We start from the raw sequence: 20,111 nt of genomic DNA, 5'->3' as shown, positions 1-20,111 counted from the left end.
GCATTATTTGTAATTGCAAAATAATGAAAACAGTCTAAATGTCCATATATGGGGCTTAAATTAAACGACAGGTCTACTCAGTGGATTATCATACTGCTGTTGAAGAATGAGGAAGACCTCTCTGAGCTGATATAAAGTAATTTCTAGGACATACAGTTAAAGAGGCAAAACATAAAAAAGTAAACATACGCTTCATGTGAGAACAAAGGGAATATAAGAAAATGCACAAATACCTGTTCAAAAGAAATTCAAGAAGGATGAACCAGAAATTAAAGTGATTGATTGCTTATAAAGGGCAGGTGGGAAAAGGATAGAAAGAAGGGAAGGAATGGAAACAGGGTAGCAGGGATGAGGAGGAAGAAGTCTTTGAGTGTATCTTATATAAGGCTGATTTTCAGAACCATACTAATATTTTATGTGTCTCTGACATACTTCAAAATAAAATATCAAACCAGTCAGGATGTGGCTGGAGAGGGAGGTTAGGGGGATGTGTGGGCAAAATGGAATAAAATAGGAACAAGTATACTTAACTGTATTAGAAATGAATAATACAATCAAGTTACAGGGAGTGTGGAATAAGGAACTCGTCTAAGTAACTGAGGGGAACAGTATTTTGATCAGATATGAGAGGGTAAGGACTGAAGGAGCTATTCGTAAATGCCATGATTGACATAGAAAAAGTGTTTCTCCGAGGGTTCTAGGTTAACAGTTTTGAAACTACTTTATGTGTGTATTAGCATTGAACAAATAAGTAAATATGTTGTATATGAGAGCCAGTTTTTCACTGCTGGAGAAAGAAATTAAAAGTAAGAAGGAAGGGGAAAGTTAAAATGAAGCCCATGAAATTTGATTGGAATCAGAGGTATCAGTATAAATTCATGGTTTTATACACACACCCAGATACAGAGATATGCTTGGGTGTGTATGTTTGTTTTTTTTTTTTTCTGCCTCTAGTAGCAGTGACACCCTAGTAACAATGAGGATACCTGGCAACCAGGTCTTGGTTTCTAAACAACTTTTATTCTCTAGTAAAAAGAATCAGGGCTCCTTAAAGAAGTACCGTATTCCAGAACTCAGCAGGGAGAATACAAAATGAACCTTAGGGAATTTTCTCGTGGTCCAATGGTTAGAACTTGGTGTGTCAATCTCTGGGATACTAAGGTTCCACAAGCCACACAGCACAGCCTTTCCCCACCTCCGCCCCCTGCCCCCCACCAGCCCCCGCCAAAAAAAACAGTAAAATGAACCTTAGAACACTTTTAAGTGCTGCTAGAAAGTGAGGAAGTTCTGAAAAAAGCTGGAGGGGAAGGAGGGGTTTGTCAAAAGAACACAGGAACAAACTTAAAGGACTACTTCATGGCCAAAGTTAGAATAATTTGAGCAACAAAATAATAATGATACTGAATTTTAACCCATAGAATAAAATAAATAGTTATCAGCCCATACTTCATAAATACCTGAATAGACAAAGGTGTAGATGGAGCATCTCTACCTTTCAGTATGAAATTCAGTTAATACAGAAGGAAAGAAGAAAATAAAATTATCCTTAATGCAGATACCACAGTAATACTTGTTGCAGACTAGATGCATTTATGAATGCTAAAATTAGAGGGCAGAAGAGGAGAAACAGAATTTGTATAGCCTCAAAACTGGTAGAGAGAGTGCACCTTATCCAAATGACCAAAGTAAATATCACGAGTAGTATAGATTTTCATACCATGAACTCTGTGATGTGGTGCGCTGGGAGGAGTACATCATCAGTGCCTCATTTCTCTGCTTTTCTTGCTGAAGTGCATAATGTCATTCCAGTCCTGAGGAAACACCAGAAAACCACACATTTTTGGACACTTTGTAGAATAACTGATTGTGCTTTTCAAAAGTGTCAAGGACATGAAAGAGAAAGATTGAGGAAATGTTACATCCTGGAAGAGATTAAGGAGAAGAGCAACTAAATTGAATGCATTGTGGGATCCTGTTCTGGGATCTTGGAACAGTAAGAGGATATTAGTGCAGAAATTCTTGGCATTCAGATAAGACCTGTAATTTAGTCAGTACTTTGCTGGTGTTAATTTCCTTTCTTAATAATTATACTATGATTATATAAGTTGCTAAAATTAGGGAAAGCGGGGGTAGGGAGTAGTAAGGGAACTCTATTTTTTGCAGCTTTTCCATAACTCTAAAGTTAGTTCAGTTTCCTCACACCGTATACAAAAATAAACTTGAATTAAAGACCTGAGAAGATCTGATAAGATATGAAACTGTGAAACTTGTGGAAGAAAACATAGGCAGAACAACCTTTGACATAAATTGTAGCAATATTTCTTTGGATCTGTCTCTTAAGGCAAAAGAAATAAAAGCAAAAATAAACAAAAGGGACCTAATTAAACTTAAAAGCGTTTACACAGCAAAAGAAACCATTGACAGAATGAAAAGAAAACCTACAAAATGGGAGAAAATATTTACAAATGATGTGACTGGCAAAAGGTTAATATACAAAATATATAAACCACTCACACAACTCAGTATAAAAAAAACATAGTAGTTTGAACCTGTTATCGCCTATCACTATCTTGTTCCCTCTCTTTGCTCTTTCATCTAGGAACCACTAGTTTGTTCTCTATATCTACGACACTGTTTTTGTTTTACTATATTTATTTGTTTATATTTTAGATTCCACATAAAAGTGGAATTTATTCCACATACAGTAATTGTCTTGCTCTATCTGATTTATTTCACTAAGCATAATACTCTCTAGGTCCATGCACGTTGTTGCAAATGGCACACATTCATCTGTTGTTGGACACTTAGGTTGCTTCCATATCTTGGCTATTGTAAATAGTGCTGCTATGAATGCTGGGGTGTATGTATCCTTTTGAATCAATTAATGTTTTCATTAAATAATTGATGTATTTGTTTTCCCTGGATATGTACCCAGGAGAGGAATTGCTGGATGATGTGCTAGTTCTGTTTTTAGTTTTTGAGAAATCTCCATGCTGTTTTCCATTGCGCCTGTACCAGTTTACATTCCCACCAACCGTGTGCCTTTTCTCCACATCCTCTCCAACATTTGTTATTTGTGGTCCTCTGATAAGTGACCATTCTGACAGATGTGAGATGCTATTTCCTTTTTGTTTTGGTTTGCATTTCTCTTATGACTAGTCATGTTGAGCATCTTTTCATGTGCCCTGTTGACTTGGTATGAACATTCTTAATGGGAAAAGTTATAGAAAAACTTATTTCATACCTGGTGAAGAGCCTTCAGATGATAAGGAATTCAGTGGGAGTATTTTAGATTTTTATTTTTAGAGTAACAATAGCTGCTTTAGAGAAAGTTTTTGATAAAAGCCCTAAAAAAATTCCCTTAATCAGATGGTCTGAGGTGGGATTATTATAGAAATGACTTTCAGGCCCTTTGTGTACCTTTAAACCTATTGTTACTTTATAGTCAGGAGAGTTCTTTAATAATCAGAGAGCCACTAGGCTCTGTCTCTTCTTTTCACATCAAATAAATGGGCTATCATGGGAAATCAGGTTTCTTTATTGCAGATGGTTGTTTGGTTTTTTTTTAATTGAAGTGGAAGACATAATAAGCTGCTTGAGACTTGGTTGTGGGCTGCTGAGTCATCTTGTATTAGGTCTGCCTTGGAATTTATGTTGAAGAAGATGAGGTCAGGTGGTGGTAGAAATTAAGTAATAGTGGCAGTGGGTGCTCCTTGGCTGGAGATAGGCCTGGAATCACAAACTGCGAGGCTAGTTCACCTTTCTCCTGATGATTTCTGTATGTGAGTGCCCTGCTGTCTGAAGCTTCTTTGCAGATTAGCCCTAGAAAGCAATGTCCTAATCAGGGTGGTGCTCGAGTTAGTATACGTTGTTACATTTTCCTAGTTCAAGCCTTAAATATAACTTAAATTCTTCCCAGAAGTATACAGAAGATTCGATCTAAGGCAGACACAGGATCAGCTTATTCTTTTTAACATTGCTTTAGGACTTTATGTGTGGTTTTGAGTTGGTACATTTGGATAACTCTTGGAAGTGATGTGTCTTTTTTAACTGAAAAAGTAATGTACTTTGAGTATGCTTGGTTTGACATTTTTTAAATCTTCATGGAGATCAATAAATGACAGTACCAGTCTACACAATCTTTTTTTCAAAAAGGAATCCTAATTGAGATATTGTTTTAAATATTTTAGGCCAATAAGCAGAAAGCTTCAGCTCGTAACTTGTTTCTCACCAATAGCCGCAAGGTAAGATTATAGTTTTATATTTCCTGTTTTATGTTTTGCTGGATTATGTTCTTATTATTTAGATCTATGTTTGCTGTTCTTGTCTCTTGTGACCTGTTGATAATTAATCTAATAGTACTTGAGAGAGTTTCTAAATGTTTTCAATCTATTTTATAAATAAAATTGCTCTTCCTTGGCTTTTTGGTTTTCATACCTTTTTGGGTAAGACCATAGCACACTCTTAAGTCCTTGGTCAATCCATGGCATCATCCTGTGCTCAGACTCTTCATCTAAGAAATTGGGGTATTAATGCTTTCTCATAGAAGGAATTAATACAACTTTGTCACTGACTCAATTGACATGAATTTGAGCAAACTCTGGGAGATAGTGAAGGACAGGGAAGCCTGGCGTGCTTCAGTCCATGGGGTCGCAAAGAGTTGGACTGGACTGAGCAACGGGGCAACAACAACAGCACAACTTTGAGTGTTGTGAGAATTAGGTGAGGTAACCTTACTAGTTGTGTGTCCTTGGGCTAGTTACTCATCCTCATTTTCTTATCTATATATAAAATACCAACTTCATAGGGTTTTTATGGAGAATGAATTAGTTATGTTAAACTTACAATGGTGCCTAGCATATAATAAATATTGACAGCTCTTTTTTTTTTTTTTTTTTTAAGTTTTTTGGCCACACCATGTAGCTTGCGGGATTTTGGTTCCCCAGGCAGGAATTGAACCCCCAGGGCCCTTGGCAATGAGAGCTTGGAGTCCTAACCACTGGGCTGTCAGGGAGTTCCCAACAGCTCTTATTAGCAATGTGTTTAATAATACTTCAAAACTTCCTAGAACATTGTAGGTTACTATATATTTTTTTCGTCTTCTAAAGTCTGTAGATCTCTCACAGACCTGGGACTAGCTCACACTCCTGTTCAGGGATGTTAATCACATTGGAAGAGAAAAAGATATGGCCATAGGAGGATGATATATGCACTGGGCAAGTTGAGGGATGCTGTGGTTTAGAGTCCAGGGAGAACTGGCCCCAGTGTTGGGTCCTCCTCCATTGTGACAATACGTTGTCATCTGCAGCTCGCCCACCAATGCATGAAGGAGGTGCGTCGAGCCGCCTTGCAAGCCCAAAAAAACTGTAAGGAGACTTTACCTCGTGCCCGCCGCCTCACCAAGGAAATGCTTCTATACTGGAAGAAGTATGAGAAAGTGGAGAAGGAACACCGCAAACGTGCAGAGAAGGAAGCCTTGGAGCAGCGGAAGTTGGATGAAGAAATGCGGGAGGTAGGGCAATAGCATGAAAGTTTGAAAACCATAATAGCTGCAGCCATATTGAGAGATTGTTGTACATTTCGTAAGTTATAAATCTAACCAATGAAACCATCGAAAAAATATTTTAAGACATAACTTTGAGGATAGTGATTCTAGTCCAGTAAATCAGTTGTTTTTATTCTTTTAGTAAGGTCTTCTCCCTGGCCTTCACCTCTCTTTTTGTGTTAATTTCTTATATTCTTTGTAGCCTTATTCTTTTGTTTATTTCTGGAGGACATGCACTCCCCCCCCCCCCCCCAAAAAAAAGGAAGGAATAAAAGAAAAAGAGAACAGCTTATAGTTTAGCTTGGCTTGGTTCCAAGCTAAGTTATGTTAGTTTGTTGGAAGATCAGGACTGGTTGCAGTTTTCTGAGACCCATTCTCCCACCTACCTTTCTGTTTTAACTTGCAGTCAGTTCTCTTGCTAAGCTTGATATCAAGTGAGCATATTATTCAGGTAAGCAAGAGGAGAGATTAAGAAGACAAAGCCATTATGTTGCCATTGGTAAATCCATTGGGATGAGTGGAAGGACAGTTGAGGTCTGGAGAAGGAAAAGAATTGGAGGATTGCATATTTTCTTTCAGGTATAAGTAGTACTCCTGTCAAACAGAGCTGTGGAGGCTCTTTTGAGTTCTGCATCTTCCCTCCTGTCTCATGCCTTTGATGGGCAATATAGGTTTTGCCCAGTTTTCTTAAATCCCTGGGCAATGTGTATTTTTACTTGCAAGACAAATGTGTTTTGAGTTAGTAAACTTTTGATGTATTAGAAATACTTGCTCACTGACTTTAGAGGCATTTGAGTTAGTCATAGGTCTTGAAATTTTGAAAGTGACTTGGCTTATAATCTAGGTTTGTGAGACATTGTCTCAATATGTTGATAACTAACTGATAAGAGTTTCATCTGTGATTATGTTGACTTCCATCTTTTTCTCTGAGTTTCTGAATTAAGACATTTTTGATGGATTCTTGTTCCCTTAATTTGCCTTCTTTATTTAAACACATGGTAATTTACTTCCTTTCGGTACAAGGGAATATTGCTCTTTTGTTTTAATTTAGAAAGGTTTTCTTGACGGTACTTTAGCTTTAGAATATGAAAATCCATATACTTTATGAAAAGAAATCTGTTTTCTCTCAGATTTTTTTCCCTAATCTGAATCTAGCTAAAGTGTTTTAAAAAAAAAAAACAACAACAAAAAAACCCTAAGGAGAAGTCTGGTTTTATGTTGCATGCTTTGGGACTTATTTCTTTCCTTGGCCATGTTCCTTATTTTAGTACTGTTTTTCTTTTGTACAGGTGGATCAAAGATAACTCAAATATACTTCATAGGAATTTTGCTATAAAATAGTTCATGCGAAATAATGACCCTTTGATTTGGTATTATTGTGTGAGCTGTATTTCATGTAATTCAGTCTTTTGGATCATTTGCTTACTCATTTTATTGTTTATCTTGAAGAATGATTTTTACTGACATAATGAAACATTATGTCAGTATAAAGAACATTATTTTTCTTACTAGATAATTTCAGAGGCACTTTGAATTTATCTTCCTCATTTTTTAAAAAATTAAAAAAAATTATGTGTTTGTGATATTGTATTTAGTCTGTATTCATGTTTTGTAGCTATCATTATCACAGATGAACAATGGGTTGTTTTGGGCAGCATTTTCTTATAGGCTTCTTAGTCTCAGATACCTCCTGCAGAATAATTTATAGCTCTTCATCACTTATTTTGACTTTCGATGTTAAAGAAGAGTTTGAACACATATATGTTTTTAAAAATAAAGCTGTACACGTGTATTTGTCACCAGAGTTATTAAGTAACATATGTTGTTTGAATTTAGTTGGTATGGTAGTACTGTTAAAGAAAAGTAAAGGAATAAAGAATTAAGCATTTTAGACAGCAGCCTAGTGGAAAAAAGATTTCATTTTGTAAAGGAGAGCAAAACATAGGTTATTATTAGGCTATAAGTGAAGATTATTCCTGGCTTTTAGTGCCACTGTCTTGATTATAAATAAAATTTGTTCATTAGCAATTTTTCCCTTTTTAAATGTAAAGAATTTGTAAAGGAGTTGTTTGCAGACTATGTATAGGTTTAGTGAATGCTGTTAACTACCCTGTATGTAATTGATGATTTGACTCTTTTCACTTTCAACTTTTTTCCCTTTTAGGCTAAGAGGCAACAGCGAAAACTGAACTTCCTGATCACCCAGACAGAGTTGTATGCCCATTTCATGAGTCGTAAACGAGACATGGGTCATGATGGGATCCAGGAAGAAATCTTAAGGAAACTGGAAGATAGTTCTGCACAGAGACAAATTGACATTGGCGGAGGGGTGGTAGTTAACATCACACAGGAGGATTATGGTGAGTCCTGAATCAGAAATTAGAGAAAGGAGATACCCCACATTTTTTCATATCTCAGGTTATATTCATTATTACTTCTTGTAAGTTTTATCTTGATCAATAAGTAGTATTGATCAAAAGGAAACTTTATTTTAATTGGAGTAGGGAAAGTATGAATGTTTCTATAAAATAAGCATATAAAAAGCTTTTATTGAAGAATTTAAAGAGGAAAAGGTGTGGTTATTTGATCTTGCAAATTTGGGAAGATTTTGTGTTTTGATTTGTTAATAGAAATAAAAGATATTTTATCAGAAGAATGCAGTGAATTTGTCTCTCACATAACAGGATTCTTGGTGATACAAGTAAAACATGAGAAGAGACTATTTCGATACTTTTGTGACCACACAGTGAGGGAGGAATTGGTGTAAAGTTTAAGAGGAATTTCACAGAGAATAGTGCTCAAGATCATGTTGAGTAAGAGAAAATGAGAGTGTTTCAGATTATCTTGGGATTTAAACATTCTCTATTATTTTCTTTTAGAATAGTTTCACCCAGTATAAATATATTACAATTTTGAATCCTCGTTGTCTTGCTTTTCCTGACTTTAGCATTACTTTGTGCATGAAATGCAGGATTGGGAAACTGGAGCTCAGTCTCCTGGTGGCTTTTGTGAGCTGACTTTGGCTCCTGGAGACCATGGGAGACCCCTGCCTCCATTACCACTTCCAGGTCCTTACCTCTGTCAAGTAATTAGATCTTTTTCTTCTCCCTCACCCTCTTTGAATTTAGGGATAAACAGAATGTGGAGTCAGGGATCCACACATGCTAGTATAAATTGCATCCTCGAAAGAGGTCAGTTAATGAGATGTTATAATCAAAGTTTTTCCCTTTTCAGATAGTAACCATTTCAAAGCCCAGGCCCTAAAGAATGCTGAAAATGCTTATCATATTCATCAGGCTCGGGTGAGTCTTAGAAATGAACTATTGGGTCCTGGAAATGCCCTTACAGCCTTTCACTTAGGTAGTCTTCCTTTAAGTTAATCATATTTTCAATTAAAAACATTGTTGAATATGTATATATGTATGAGACTGTATTGGATGGGGATTGTAGCCCTATTTACTTTAGAATAATAGTAGGAATACTTGAGGGAAGATGGGAAACGAGCTTTTGCTTTTCTAAGCTTTAAAAATGTGTTGACTAAAGCTAAGAGAGTTTTTCTATTTTTTTTTCTCTTGTCCTCTCCAGTATGTATGGATAATACCAAGTGAAATGCATCATTGTTTAGTGAAAAATACCACACTCTTGATTGTTAAGAAAGCTTGTATCATGCCTAAAAAATGCTAAGTTAGCACATTCTTTCACTTTAGTAATAACTTGCTTATTCATGATACAGTGACATATGAAATCAGAAAGAAACAACAGATTAAATTAAATAAAGAATTAAGTAAACATTAATTAAACACAATTAAGTAAACACCATTTAATATACTGCATAGGAGCCCCTGTATCACTTTGACAGAATCCAAGCCAAGGATAGAGACAAACTCAGCCTATTCCTCACGAACTCTGACCAATCAAATAGATTTTATATCACATTTTAAATAAATTCATTGATGAAGCAGGTAATCATGTAATATGGCTTAGTGCCTGTCTATCAAAAGTATATGCTTAATACAACTGTTAAATTAATTTTGAAATATTAGTAATATACTTTAATGTACGGTTGACCATTAAGTAACTGTGGGAGTTAGTGGTGCCAACACACCCTGAAGTCAAAAATCTTTGTACGACTTTACAGTCAGCCTGCCATGTCTGTGGGTCCACTTCCACAGATTCAACCAATGGCAGGATCATGTAGTACTTTTGTACATACTTAGTGGAAAAAATTTCCATGTCAGTTGACCTACACAGTTCAAACCCTTGTTGTTCAAGAGTCAGTTATATCATGCTTTATATGTAATACGATATATTACATTATATTATCAGAAAGTTTGTTCCAGCCAGCACAAGATAGATACATTAGCATTATGAATTTCATTTGAATTTAATTATTTTCCTCTCATATTTTTATTCTAATATACTTTTATTTTCCAGACAAGGTCATTTGATGAAGATGCAAAAGAAAGTCGAGCAGCTGCCCTGAGGGCAGCAAACAAGTCTGGCACTGGGTTTGGGGAGAGTTATAGCCTGGCAAACCCATCTATCCGGGCTGGTGAGGATATTCCACAGCCTACAATTTTTAATGGCAAATTAAAAGGTTATCAGCTGAAAGGCATGAATTGGTTGGCAAATCTCTATGAACAGGTGAATTTTAGAACTATGTGCTACCCCCTCTGTTTTGTTTGTAAATTATATATTGTGAAATGAGCACAAGATAATGTTTTAGATTTCATCCTTTTTAAAAAAAAAAAAGCTTTGTCTTTTGACGGGAATCAGAAAGATGTCTCTATTTCTTTTTTTTTGAAGGGAAAGGCTACCCACTCCAGTATTCTGGCCTGGAGAATTCCATGGACTGTATAGTCTATGGGGTCACAAAAGTCAGACGTGACTGGCAACTTTCACCTTCACTTTCTTTTTTTTTTTGTATATTAAAAGCATTCTTTATTCAACAAATAGCACCATTTTGGGCAAGTGAGTTTTTTTTTTTAATTTTCAAATTTTTATTTATTATTATTTTACTTTATAATATTGTATTGGTTTTGCTGTACATCAACATGCATCCGCCACGGGTGTACACGTGTTCCCCATCCTGAACCCCCCTCCCACCTCTCTCCCCATACCATCCCTCTGGGTCATCCCAGTGCACCAGCCCCAAGCTTCCTGTATCCTGCATCTAACCTGGACTGGCAATTCTTTTCTTATATTATATTATACATGTTTTAATGCCATTCTCCCAAATCATCCCCCCCCTCCCTCTCCCACAGAGTACAAAAGATTGTTCTATCCCTCTATTTCTAACCTGGAAACTTTATTGGGAAATATTTGTATCGTGTATAAAATTTGTCTTAAGTGGTCTTAGTAAGCCTGATTGCTTTTATACCTGGATTAGATTAGCTGAAAAACTGGGTTTGGCCCATTTGCCTCATGTATCATGATTCAGAGTTGTAGCTTGGAATTGACAAAAGGAATCATTACAGTAATGAGTAATAGTGCTGAAACTGGGTATCTCTAGTCACTTTTGTTTGAACAAAAACAGAATTTGACATTTTGGGTAGTTCTTTTTGGCAGTAATGAAGCCTGAGAAAAAACTCTGTGTTTTTGTTTTTTTTTTCCCCCCAGGGTATTAATGGCATTCTTGCAGATGAAATGGGCCTTGGTAAAACAGTACAGAGCATTGCCCTCCTGGCCCATCTGGCTGAGGTGGGTAGATGCATGCAGTCTTTTCATCTTCCTCTCTCTCAATCCTAGGGTTGTTTTCTACTGAGCCATTATCAAGCACTATGCTAGGTTCTGTAGCATACCACGACATTAGGTCTTGGTCCTTGCCTTGAAAGCCTTTACAAGGTGACACAGTGTGGTGAAACTTTCTAGTTTTCAAGAATGTTAGGACAGGTTTTGAGCATATGTGTTTTCACTCCCCATCTCCTGCTTCTGTTGAGAACCACCAGTATAGTGGCAAAAACATTGTAGTTAGTTAGATCAGAAGACCTGGTTTCACATCTCAGCTCTATGCTTACTAGCAGTGTTAATTTGGACAGTTCACTTAGTCTCTTTTGACCTGACTTCCCTTTAACTCTCTGAGGTTTAGTTTCCACTTCTGCAAAGTGGTGCTCATACCTACCTTACAGGAATTTTGTAAGAATTAAAAGAGAAAGAATGTGTGAAGTCATTTTGAAAAAAGCAAAATGCTCTATTCCAATTAAATAATAGTAATATTGTTGTGATCATCTAGTATAAGGAAAAGCAACACATACAAGTCAGTATGTTATAAGTGCTTTGTGAATGATACAAATTAGGACCTGTAAGAGGTGGGAGGAGTGGGAGTAATTGCTTGTTGTTTTTTCTCAAGATGTTTCTAGCAACTTCCTTGTTTGTGTTACTGTAACACAGAATATTATTTTTCTTAACATATGATATTATTATTATTGAGTGTATAGGAATGAGAAATGGGAACCATTTCTCTTATTACAGTGCATTGCCTATTAAGCTATTCTTGTTGTTAATTATAATTTTGAGTTTAATCTCTTCAGTTTTCCTGCAGTTGGCTGACTCAGATTTTCTGTTTCAGAGAGAGAACATTTGGGGACCTTTCTTAATAATTTCGCCTGCATCCACACTTAACAATTGGCACCAGGAGTTTACTAGATTTGTTCCTAAATTTAAGGTAAAAATCAATAATAATTCTCTTTTTAAAATAAATGTTTTGACTCCATTTTTGCTGCCTTCCTTAACTGCTCATAATAGCTTTTAATTCTTGCATTTTTTTCAAATAACGTTGCATACACTTCCTATTGAAGTTACTGATGGGAACGATAAGAGAGTATGTTGCATCCTTCTGTTTTATGAGAAAGCTGAAGTCCAGTTTGAGTGATTTTGCTGCATTGGCCACATGAATTGTAGCTCCTAGCTGTACTGCCATAATAGAAAGTATCTATGTTGCTGACTTAATGTAGGTTTTGATAAATCATAATCAGTTTTCTTGACACTCCAAAGCCACCTCTTCGGTCTTGGTCCAGGTTATAATGCCTAAGGTAACAATGCGAAAATTGATTTTAACTAATGTAGAGGAAAATAATTGAGATTGACATAGGAAGTGATCAGCAAGGAAATATGGTACATCAAATATGGACAAGATTTAAATAGGCGTTTCATTATGCAAAGTTGTTGGGATGTAAGAAAGAATGGATAGGATTTATTATCTTATTTGCAAGTAAAAAGAAGGAAATGTTAGATACTTGTCTCTAAAGGAATATAATGATAATGAAGTTGCATGTTAAGGAGGATTTTATGGAGATTATGTATCAAGAGATATTGACATGATCTCTGATCTTGGGTCTCCATAATAAACAGGGGTTCCACGCAATTTAGAGAGCATGGGAGGTGTTTTTCTGGCTAATGCCTTAAGGAATAGGGACATGTCTGAGATATTCCACTTTGGGGCACCTTTGTGTCTGTGGCCCCACCTTTGTAGCTGAATTAATAGACCTAAGAACTGTTTACAAGGCACATTATGTATATGGCTTTTAGCTTGGTCAACTCATTCTAAGGAGGTGAGGTCATTCTAAGGCAATTTGTTGAGTATTTTCTCTATAGAGTTTTTTCGCATTGAATATGGAGCCCCTCATCTTTTTTCCTACTCTTTTGTTGTTACATGGTAAACAATTAGGAGGTCAAAAAGTTAAGCCTTAGAATTTTCTTCGAAACCACCTTCAATATTTCCTTCACAGGCCAATAGATGGCAATGTAGTACTCCTTAATGTCATTGGTACCTCTCCTTTGACTTTATACCAGTGCCTGAAACTGAGTTTTCATTTGCATGTTGAGCTTCCTTTTGAAGCTCTAGTTTAGGGGTCAGTAAAATAGGACTTCTAAGTGTGCAGTTGAATAGTATTAAGTACATTTGTTGTGATAATCACTGCTGTCTGATTGCAGAATTTTATCATTCCAAACAGAAATCTCTTTCCCTATTTCCCTTTCCCTCTAGCCCCTGTCTACCACAAATTCTCTTAATGTCTCTCTGGATTTGCTTATTCTGAATATTTTGTACACCTGGAATGTGGCCTTTCATGTGGCGTCTTTTCATTTAGCAATTTTTTCAAGGTGTTTGTCATGTTGTGCACTTCATTCCTTTTTCTGATTGAATAATATTCAGTCATAATATATATTATAGTGAGCATAATATTATAGTGAATTTCTGGGTATACTGTATTTTGTTTATCCATTCATCTGTCGATGGCTCTTTTGATTGTTTCTTCTTTTTGGCTATTGTTAATAATACTGCTGTAAACATTCATGTACAGGTTTCTATTTGAACACTTGTCCTCTTTTGATTTCTTTTGGGTATAACCTAGGGGTGGAAATGCTATCACTTTTTATTTAATTTATTGAGGAATTCACCTCCTGTTCTTTGGTACAGTTTATGAGCTAAGAATAGTTTTTTTTTTTTTTTTACTTTTTAAAATTGTTACTTATAAAATTATTTCATTGCAAATGAAATATGAAATTTAAGTACACATATATTATGTTTGATATATATATTACATAAATATTAAATTTGATTATTTATGGCAGCATTGACATCATAACAGCAGAGTTGAGTAGTTGTGGCAGAGACTGGCATACAAAGCTAAAATTACTACCTGGCTATTTATAGAAAAAGTTTGATGACAGTTGGTCTGTTATTCATTGTTTCTATTGTCATTATTCCTTTAAATTGTCAGAAATGTGTTCACTTCCCTGCAGCACATAGTTAGAAGTAGACATTACTCAAGTTTAAGGTCTGGTTACATTCAAAAGGTACTTAGATCTCTTATGATAACATCTAAAAGTTCATTTTATTTGGCAACTGCCTGAGTAACACTGGTTTTATGGTTCTAGTATGCTTAGTGCCTGTGACCTCCCTCCTTTTCCTCATGAAATACGATTTACATTTTTTCTCTTGACTGATGTACCACTTTTCATTCCTAAAATTGACTATTCAATATGTTTTCTATTTCATTTATTTCTACTCTTTTTTTATTCTTTTCCTACTTTTGGGTAAACTTCTTTATCTTTCTGTCATTTTGAGATGGAGCTTAATTGGTTTATTTTCAGCTTTTTCTAATGTTTATTCAAGGGTATTGTTTTTTTAGCATGACCATAGCCATCCAAAGGTTTGAGGTGTCACATTTTTATTATCTTAACATTCAAAATACTTTGCAGTTTCTACTTCAAGTTCTTATTTGATTCATGGGTTACTTAAAAGTGTTTTTCTTATTTTCTAAACAAAGGATGATTTTCTAGATATCTTTTTGTTATTTATAGCTTAAATCCACTGATAAGAAAATATGCTGCTTCTTAATAATTTAATCCTTTGAAATTTGTTGAGCTTTGCTTTTATGGCTTAGCACATGGGCAGTTGTTATAAATGTTCCTATGTGAGTTTGAAAATAGTTTTTCTGCACTTGTTAAGTACATTGTTGTATATATGTTGATTAGGTCAAATTTGTTAACTTGTTCTTTACTGTTACATCTTTACTGATTTTTTTTTTTTTTTGTCTGCCTTTCCTATTACTGACTGAAAGAGGTGTTAATATTGGCAACAGTTATGGATTTATACATTTTTGTTTGCTTCTGTTTGTTTTTGCTTTGAGGCAATGAGATGTACACAGATTTACAGTTTTATCTTGCTGGTGAATGAACTTTTTATTAATTCGAAATTCTTCCTTTAAGAAGGAAAATCTTAAAATCTATTTTCTTTGATATTAACTAACCAAACACTTTTGATTAGTGTTTGCCTGCTCTCTTTTTTCTTTTAAATATTATGTATCTTTATATTTAACATGTATTTCTTTTATTTGGAATATCTGTGCTTACTTTTAATGTAATTATTGATACGCTGCATTTAAATCTGTTGCCTCTTTGCTTTCTTCTTTCACCTGTTTAACTTTCCTTTTTTCCCTTTGAGTCCTTTTGAATTGATTCGATTTTATCCTTTTTTTTTCCTTTTATTTATTTTTTAAAAATATTATTTATTGGGACTTCCCTAGTGGTCCACTGGTTGAGAATCTGCCTGACAATGCAGGGGACATGGGTTCAATCCTTGATCTAGGAAGATTCCACATGCTGCGGGGCAACTGAGCCCTGAGAAGCCCGTGAACTGCAACTAGAGAAAGCCCATCTGTAGTAAGGAAGACTCTGCACAGCCAAGAATAAAATAAATAATATTTTTAAAATAGTAAAGTATTATTTATTTATTTGGCTGCAATGAGTCTTAGTTGCAGACCGAGGGATCTTTGTTGGATCAAGCAGGATCTTTTGTTGTGGCGCAGGGACTCTCTGGCTGTGGTCTGCAGGCCTCAGTAGTTGTGGAGCACAGGCTTCTTGGCTCCACAGTGTGTGGGATCTTAGTTTCCCGACCAGGAACTGAACCAAGTTCCCTGCATTGCAAGGTGGATTCTTAGCTACTGGACTACTGGGGAAGTAGTGGTATTTCTTCCCCCTTTTAAACTAGCTAATTATATATTCATTCTGTTACTCAGTAGATTCCCAGGAAAATACAACACATATGCTTAACTTTCTCAAAAAAAAAAATGCAAGTTAATACTGTTAATACTTTTCAGATAGTAGAAAGACCTGAGTATAGTACTGTAACTACACTCCCCTTCTCTAGACTTAACACAGTTGTTTTTGTATATATATTTTGTATTTTAAACCCCAGAAGACATTTTACTATTTATACTTTTGAAATTATATAGATTTATTTGTATTATTCACATTCATTTCTCATTGATCTTCATCCCTTCCTGCATATTTGTGCTTCTATCTCTGAGATTTTTCAGAAGAACAAAACATATCAAGCTATGGATTCAAGAAGCACTTTGAACCCCGTAACAATAAAAAGAGTGAGAGTTACATCTAGGTACATTACAGAAGTGCTGAGTTTTGCATTCTTCTGTTTCTCCATGCTTTGGTCTGGGTGTTTCCTTCTGACCTCTCTTGTAGTTCAGTAATTTTCTCTTCAACTGATTCAGTCTGTTGAACTCATCATCTAATTCTTAATTCTAGTTATTTTTTTAGTTCTAGAAATTCCCTTTGGTTCTTTTGTAATTTCTAGTGTAACACTGAAGTTCTAAATCTCCTCTTTAAATTCTGTGAACACGGAGAAGGAAAAGGCAACCCACTCCAGTATTCTTGCCTGGAGAATCCCATAGACAGAGGAGCCTGGCAGGCTACAGTCTATGGGGTTGCAAGAGTCGGACACGACTTAGTGCACTGTCTCACCCCAGAGATCCTGCCACATATACCACAAAAACCAAACATCCCCCAATGACCTTGGCCCCACTGTTCCAATCACTCCCAGGTGGGAATTGAGGCACATGTCCACAGAGGTCACAGACAACACGCATACGGTTCTGTTAATGTCCCATATATTACCCTTTCGTGTCCCAAGGAAGACATTTTCTCTTATCTTTAAAAAATCTTGTGTTAAACTTGCCTCCATCTTTTTCTTGGGTAAGGACAACCCAGAAATGGCCCTTTTGTGTCTGTGATGTTGCCATTCACAGCTTTCTTGATAGGCCTAGTACAATCTTGAGAACAGGGTTGCTGTATGCTGAGTGTCAGACGGTAGCTCTTAGCTTTGCCTATCTTAGGTAGTTATGCTGTGCATTTTTTATTGGTGTACCATGTTTGATTTGTCCCTAATACCTTTGAAGTTTTTCTGAGAAATGAAATAATGCAACATGAACGTATTAAAATACATTTTAAGCCTTTTAAAAAAAAATTTTAAAAATGTGAACAAACAAGCATTTGTTTAAAAGTTTGTTTCTAAAATTTTTGTTTTGGTTTTGTTTTAATGCCAGATGTATAGGAAAAATTCTGGAGATAATTGTGGGCTCTGAATGTTATTTTCTTCTTCCAGAGAGAGGATTAATGTGTGTTTGGGGTTTTGTTGTGGATTTTTTTGCCTACAGTAATTTTTTTCTGGGACAGTAATAATCCAAAACCCCATTAATCTAAGTCAGGAGTTGGGATGAATTGAAGCTAGATTTCAGAATCTGATAAAACAAGTATGTGTATAGTTTATCTTTACTACCAGTGTGTATGTATCTTTTCATTCCCAACTTAAGGCCAGGGAGGTGGGTAGTTATCAGAAATCTTCCTCCTTGAACTACAGTTTTTTGTTTGTGGGTCCTGTGTCCCTTTAAAAAAAGAAAAACAACTTCTCAGTTTCATAGTGTCTCGATTAGAACTTTTGGGAATGATCAGCACTCTCTAGGGGAACATGTACAATGCCAGGCTTTCCTGTCTTTTCTAGATCTGGACTCTATAATTCTTCACTGCCCAAGTAGCTCTCTGATGCCTTCAAACAGTTGTTTTTTATTTGTTTTAACTGGGTCAGTAGAAAGAGTGCTAGTCCAACTCCTAGTGCAGTAATGACAGAAGAGAAATTCATATATTCATTCTGTTAAGTTTTTTAAAAAAGCCTTTCTGAATAATGTATTGGTGATGATGAAACTGAAAGTGTTAGTCACTCAGTCATGTCCAACTTTTTGTGACCTCATGGACTGTAGCCCCCCCAGGCTCCTCTGTCCATGGAATTCTCCAGGCAAGAATACTGGAGAGCGTACCCATTCTTTTCTCCAAGGGATCCTCCCGACCCAGAGATTGAACCTAGGTCTCCTGAATTACAGGCAGATTCTTTACCATCTCAGCCACCAGAAAATCCTATATTTGTGATGATACTTTTAAGATTATCAGTAGAAACTAATATACATATTGGTCCTTTTTCTAGGTGCTACCATATTGGGGAAATCCTCACGACAGAAAAGTCATCAGGAGGTTTTGGAGTCAGGTAACTTTCAGCTTACTGTAAGCATATGCACACGCACATGTACATATTCACACATATATGCAGTCATTACTTCTCCAGTTGATTTGAATAATTTCTCTTACATAAAATCTTACATGTTTCTATGCAGATGTAATTTTTTTTCTTTTACAATGTTTTTCCTGTGATAGACAGTCAGCCAGGATTAAGAACTTTTCTCTTTAATAAGCTGATGACTACTTTTTAACAAAGTTTGTGATTAAGGTGACTACTTTAAAAACAATTATGCTTTAATTCACTACACATCTCCTACATGGGAGAAACATATCTTTAGGGCTATCTTAAACTTCTTGGCCTTAGGAAATACAGTCCATTCCTCATTGTCTTATTATGAATTGTTTAGGTTTCTCTTTTCACCCTTGCCCTCTTATATTTACAGAAGACTCTCTACACTCAGGATGCCCCCTTCCATGTGGTTATCACCAGTTACCAGCTGGTGGTACAGGATGTAAAGTATTTCCAGCGAGTCAAGTGGCAGTACATGGTATTGGATGAGGCTCAGGCACTCAAGAGTAGTTCCAGGTAATGCAAGTAATAGAAATAAAGTCTGTGGACTGAGGGCATACAGATACATAGATATGTGTCTGACATACGCACACAAGAATGAAGGTCAGAGAGAATTCAGAACGTGGTATCTGCATGAACCATGTATCTGACCAGAAGGCATAAATTCTTTTTTTGTATTTTCATGGAATATAAATATTAATATTTAGAGTGTGAGGATTTTTTTCAGCTTCTTCCTCCCCACTCAATAATTATGGCATTTTAACTGATTTTTGTTCTTGAAGGAAATTTTCTGTAGAGGAAGGGGTATCTGCCCTTTGCTTGAGGGATTACTTTACAGATCTTGGTAGGAAGCAGAATGTTAAATTCTGTGGATTATAGCTTCTACTATTTTATGCAGGTTATCCTAGTCCCTGGATGGTTATTAGACTCCCAAGAATCCTTTAATTGGAAGTTACATGTTTAAAGTGTTCTAATACCTTTTAGCTCCCAAACTGAATAGTAAATGAGTGCTTGGCTGTGAAGTGTTACTCAGTGGTATTAGACCTTGAGTTTGATGGATTTTATTAACTCTTGGTGAATTCATAGGACTTTCTTAGAAGTCCATGTTAACTGGCAGAATAGTATTTTCCATGGACCTTTCCATTCTCTGAAGAGCATAATTTCCTCTTTCACTCTTTTGAAGTAGGGCATGCTTGTGGCCAGGAGCAGTAGCTTCACTTTGTATTTCTTCTCACACCCTTTCTCATTTTCCATTGTTCCCTCCAGACTCACACTAGAAGCATATAGAATAATAATTTTAAAACTTTCTAGTATGCATTTTCAGTCGCTTAGTTGTGTCTGACTCTTTGCAACCCCATGAATTGTAGCCCACCAGGCTCCTTTGTCCATGGGATTTCCTAGGCAAGAATACAGAAATGGGTTGCCATTTCCTCCTCTAGGGGATCTTCCCAACCCAGGGATTGAACGTGTGACTCCTGGGTCTCCTCCATTGGCAGGCAGATTCTTTACCTCTCGTGCCACCAGTTATATGGTTTGTACCAACAAAACTGACCAAAGATAGTGAAGGACTTTATCAAGCCAGAACGGATCCTAGTCTACCTTTTTGGGCTTTCCTCCTGGCTCAGATCATAAAGAATCTGCCTACAATGTAGAAGACCTAGGTTCGACCCCTGGGTTGGGAAGATCCCC

The 20,111-nt window shown here is 36.0% G+C and overlaps 1 protein-coding gene across 3 annotated transcripts in view; it reads left to right on the top strand.

Annotated features, from left to right (window-relative positions):
- Window positions 1–20,111, top strand: part of INO80 (INO80 complex ATPase subunit) — a 123,523-nt gene that overhangs the window by 36,606 nt on the left and 66,806 nt on the right. For all 3 annotated transcript variants that reach the window (XM_070797294.1, XM_070797293.1, XM_019968557.2), the window contains exons 8-16: window positions 4,191–4,244; window positions 5,309–5,512; window positions 7,710–7,905; window positions 8,780–8,847; window positions 9,980–10,189; window positions 11,165–11,245; window positions 12,114–12,209; window positions 18,321–18,380; window positions 18,796–18,938. In XM_070797294.1, the coding sequence (XP_070653395.1) occupies window positions 4,191–4,244; window positions 5,309–5,512; window positions 7,710–7,905; window positions 8,780–8,847; window positions 9,980–10,189; window positions 11,165–11,245; window positions 12,114–12,209; window positions 18,321–18,380; window positions 18,796–18,938 (1,112 nt within the window). The remainder of the gene's footprint in view (window positions 1–4,190; window positions 4,245–5,308; window positions 5,513–7,709; window positions 7,906–8,779; window positions 8,848–9,979; window positions 10,190–11,164; window positions 11,246–12,113; window positions 12,210–18,320; window positions 18,381–18,795; window positions 18,939–20,111) is intronic.

Source organism: Bos indicus, chromosome 10 (genome assembly GCF_029378745.1).
Source record: "Bos indicus isolate NIAB-ARS_2022 breed Sahiwal x Tharparkar chromosome 10, NIAB-ARS_B.indTharparkar_mat_pri_1.0, whole genome shotgun sequence".
Taxonomy (NCBI): Eukaryota; Metazoa; Chordata; class Mammalia; order Artiodactyla; family Bovidae; genus Bos; species Bos indicus.
Note: the sequence above shows the minus strand (reverse complement) of the source record. Positions and strands in the feature narration are given on the sequence as shown.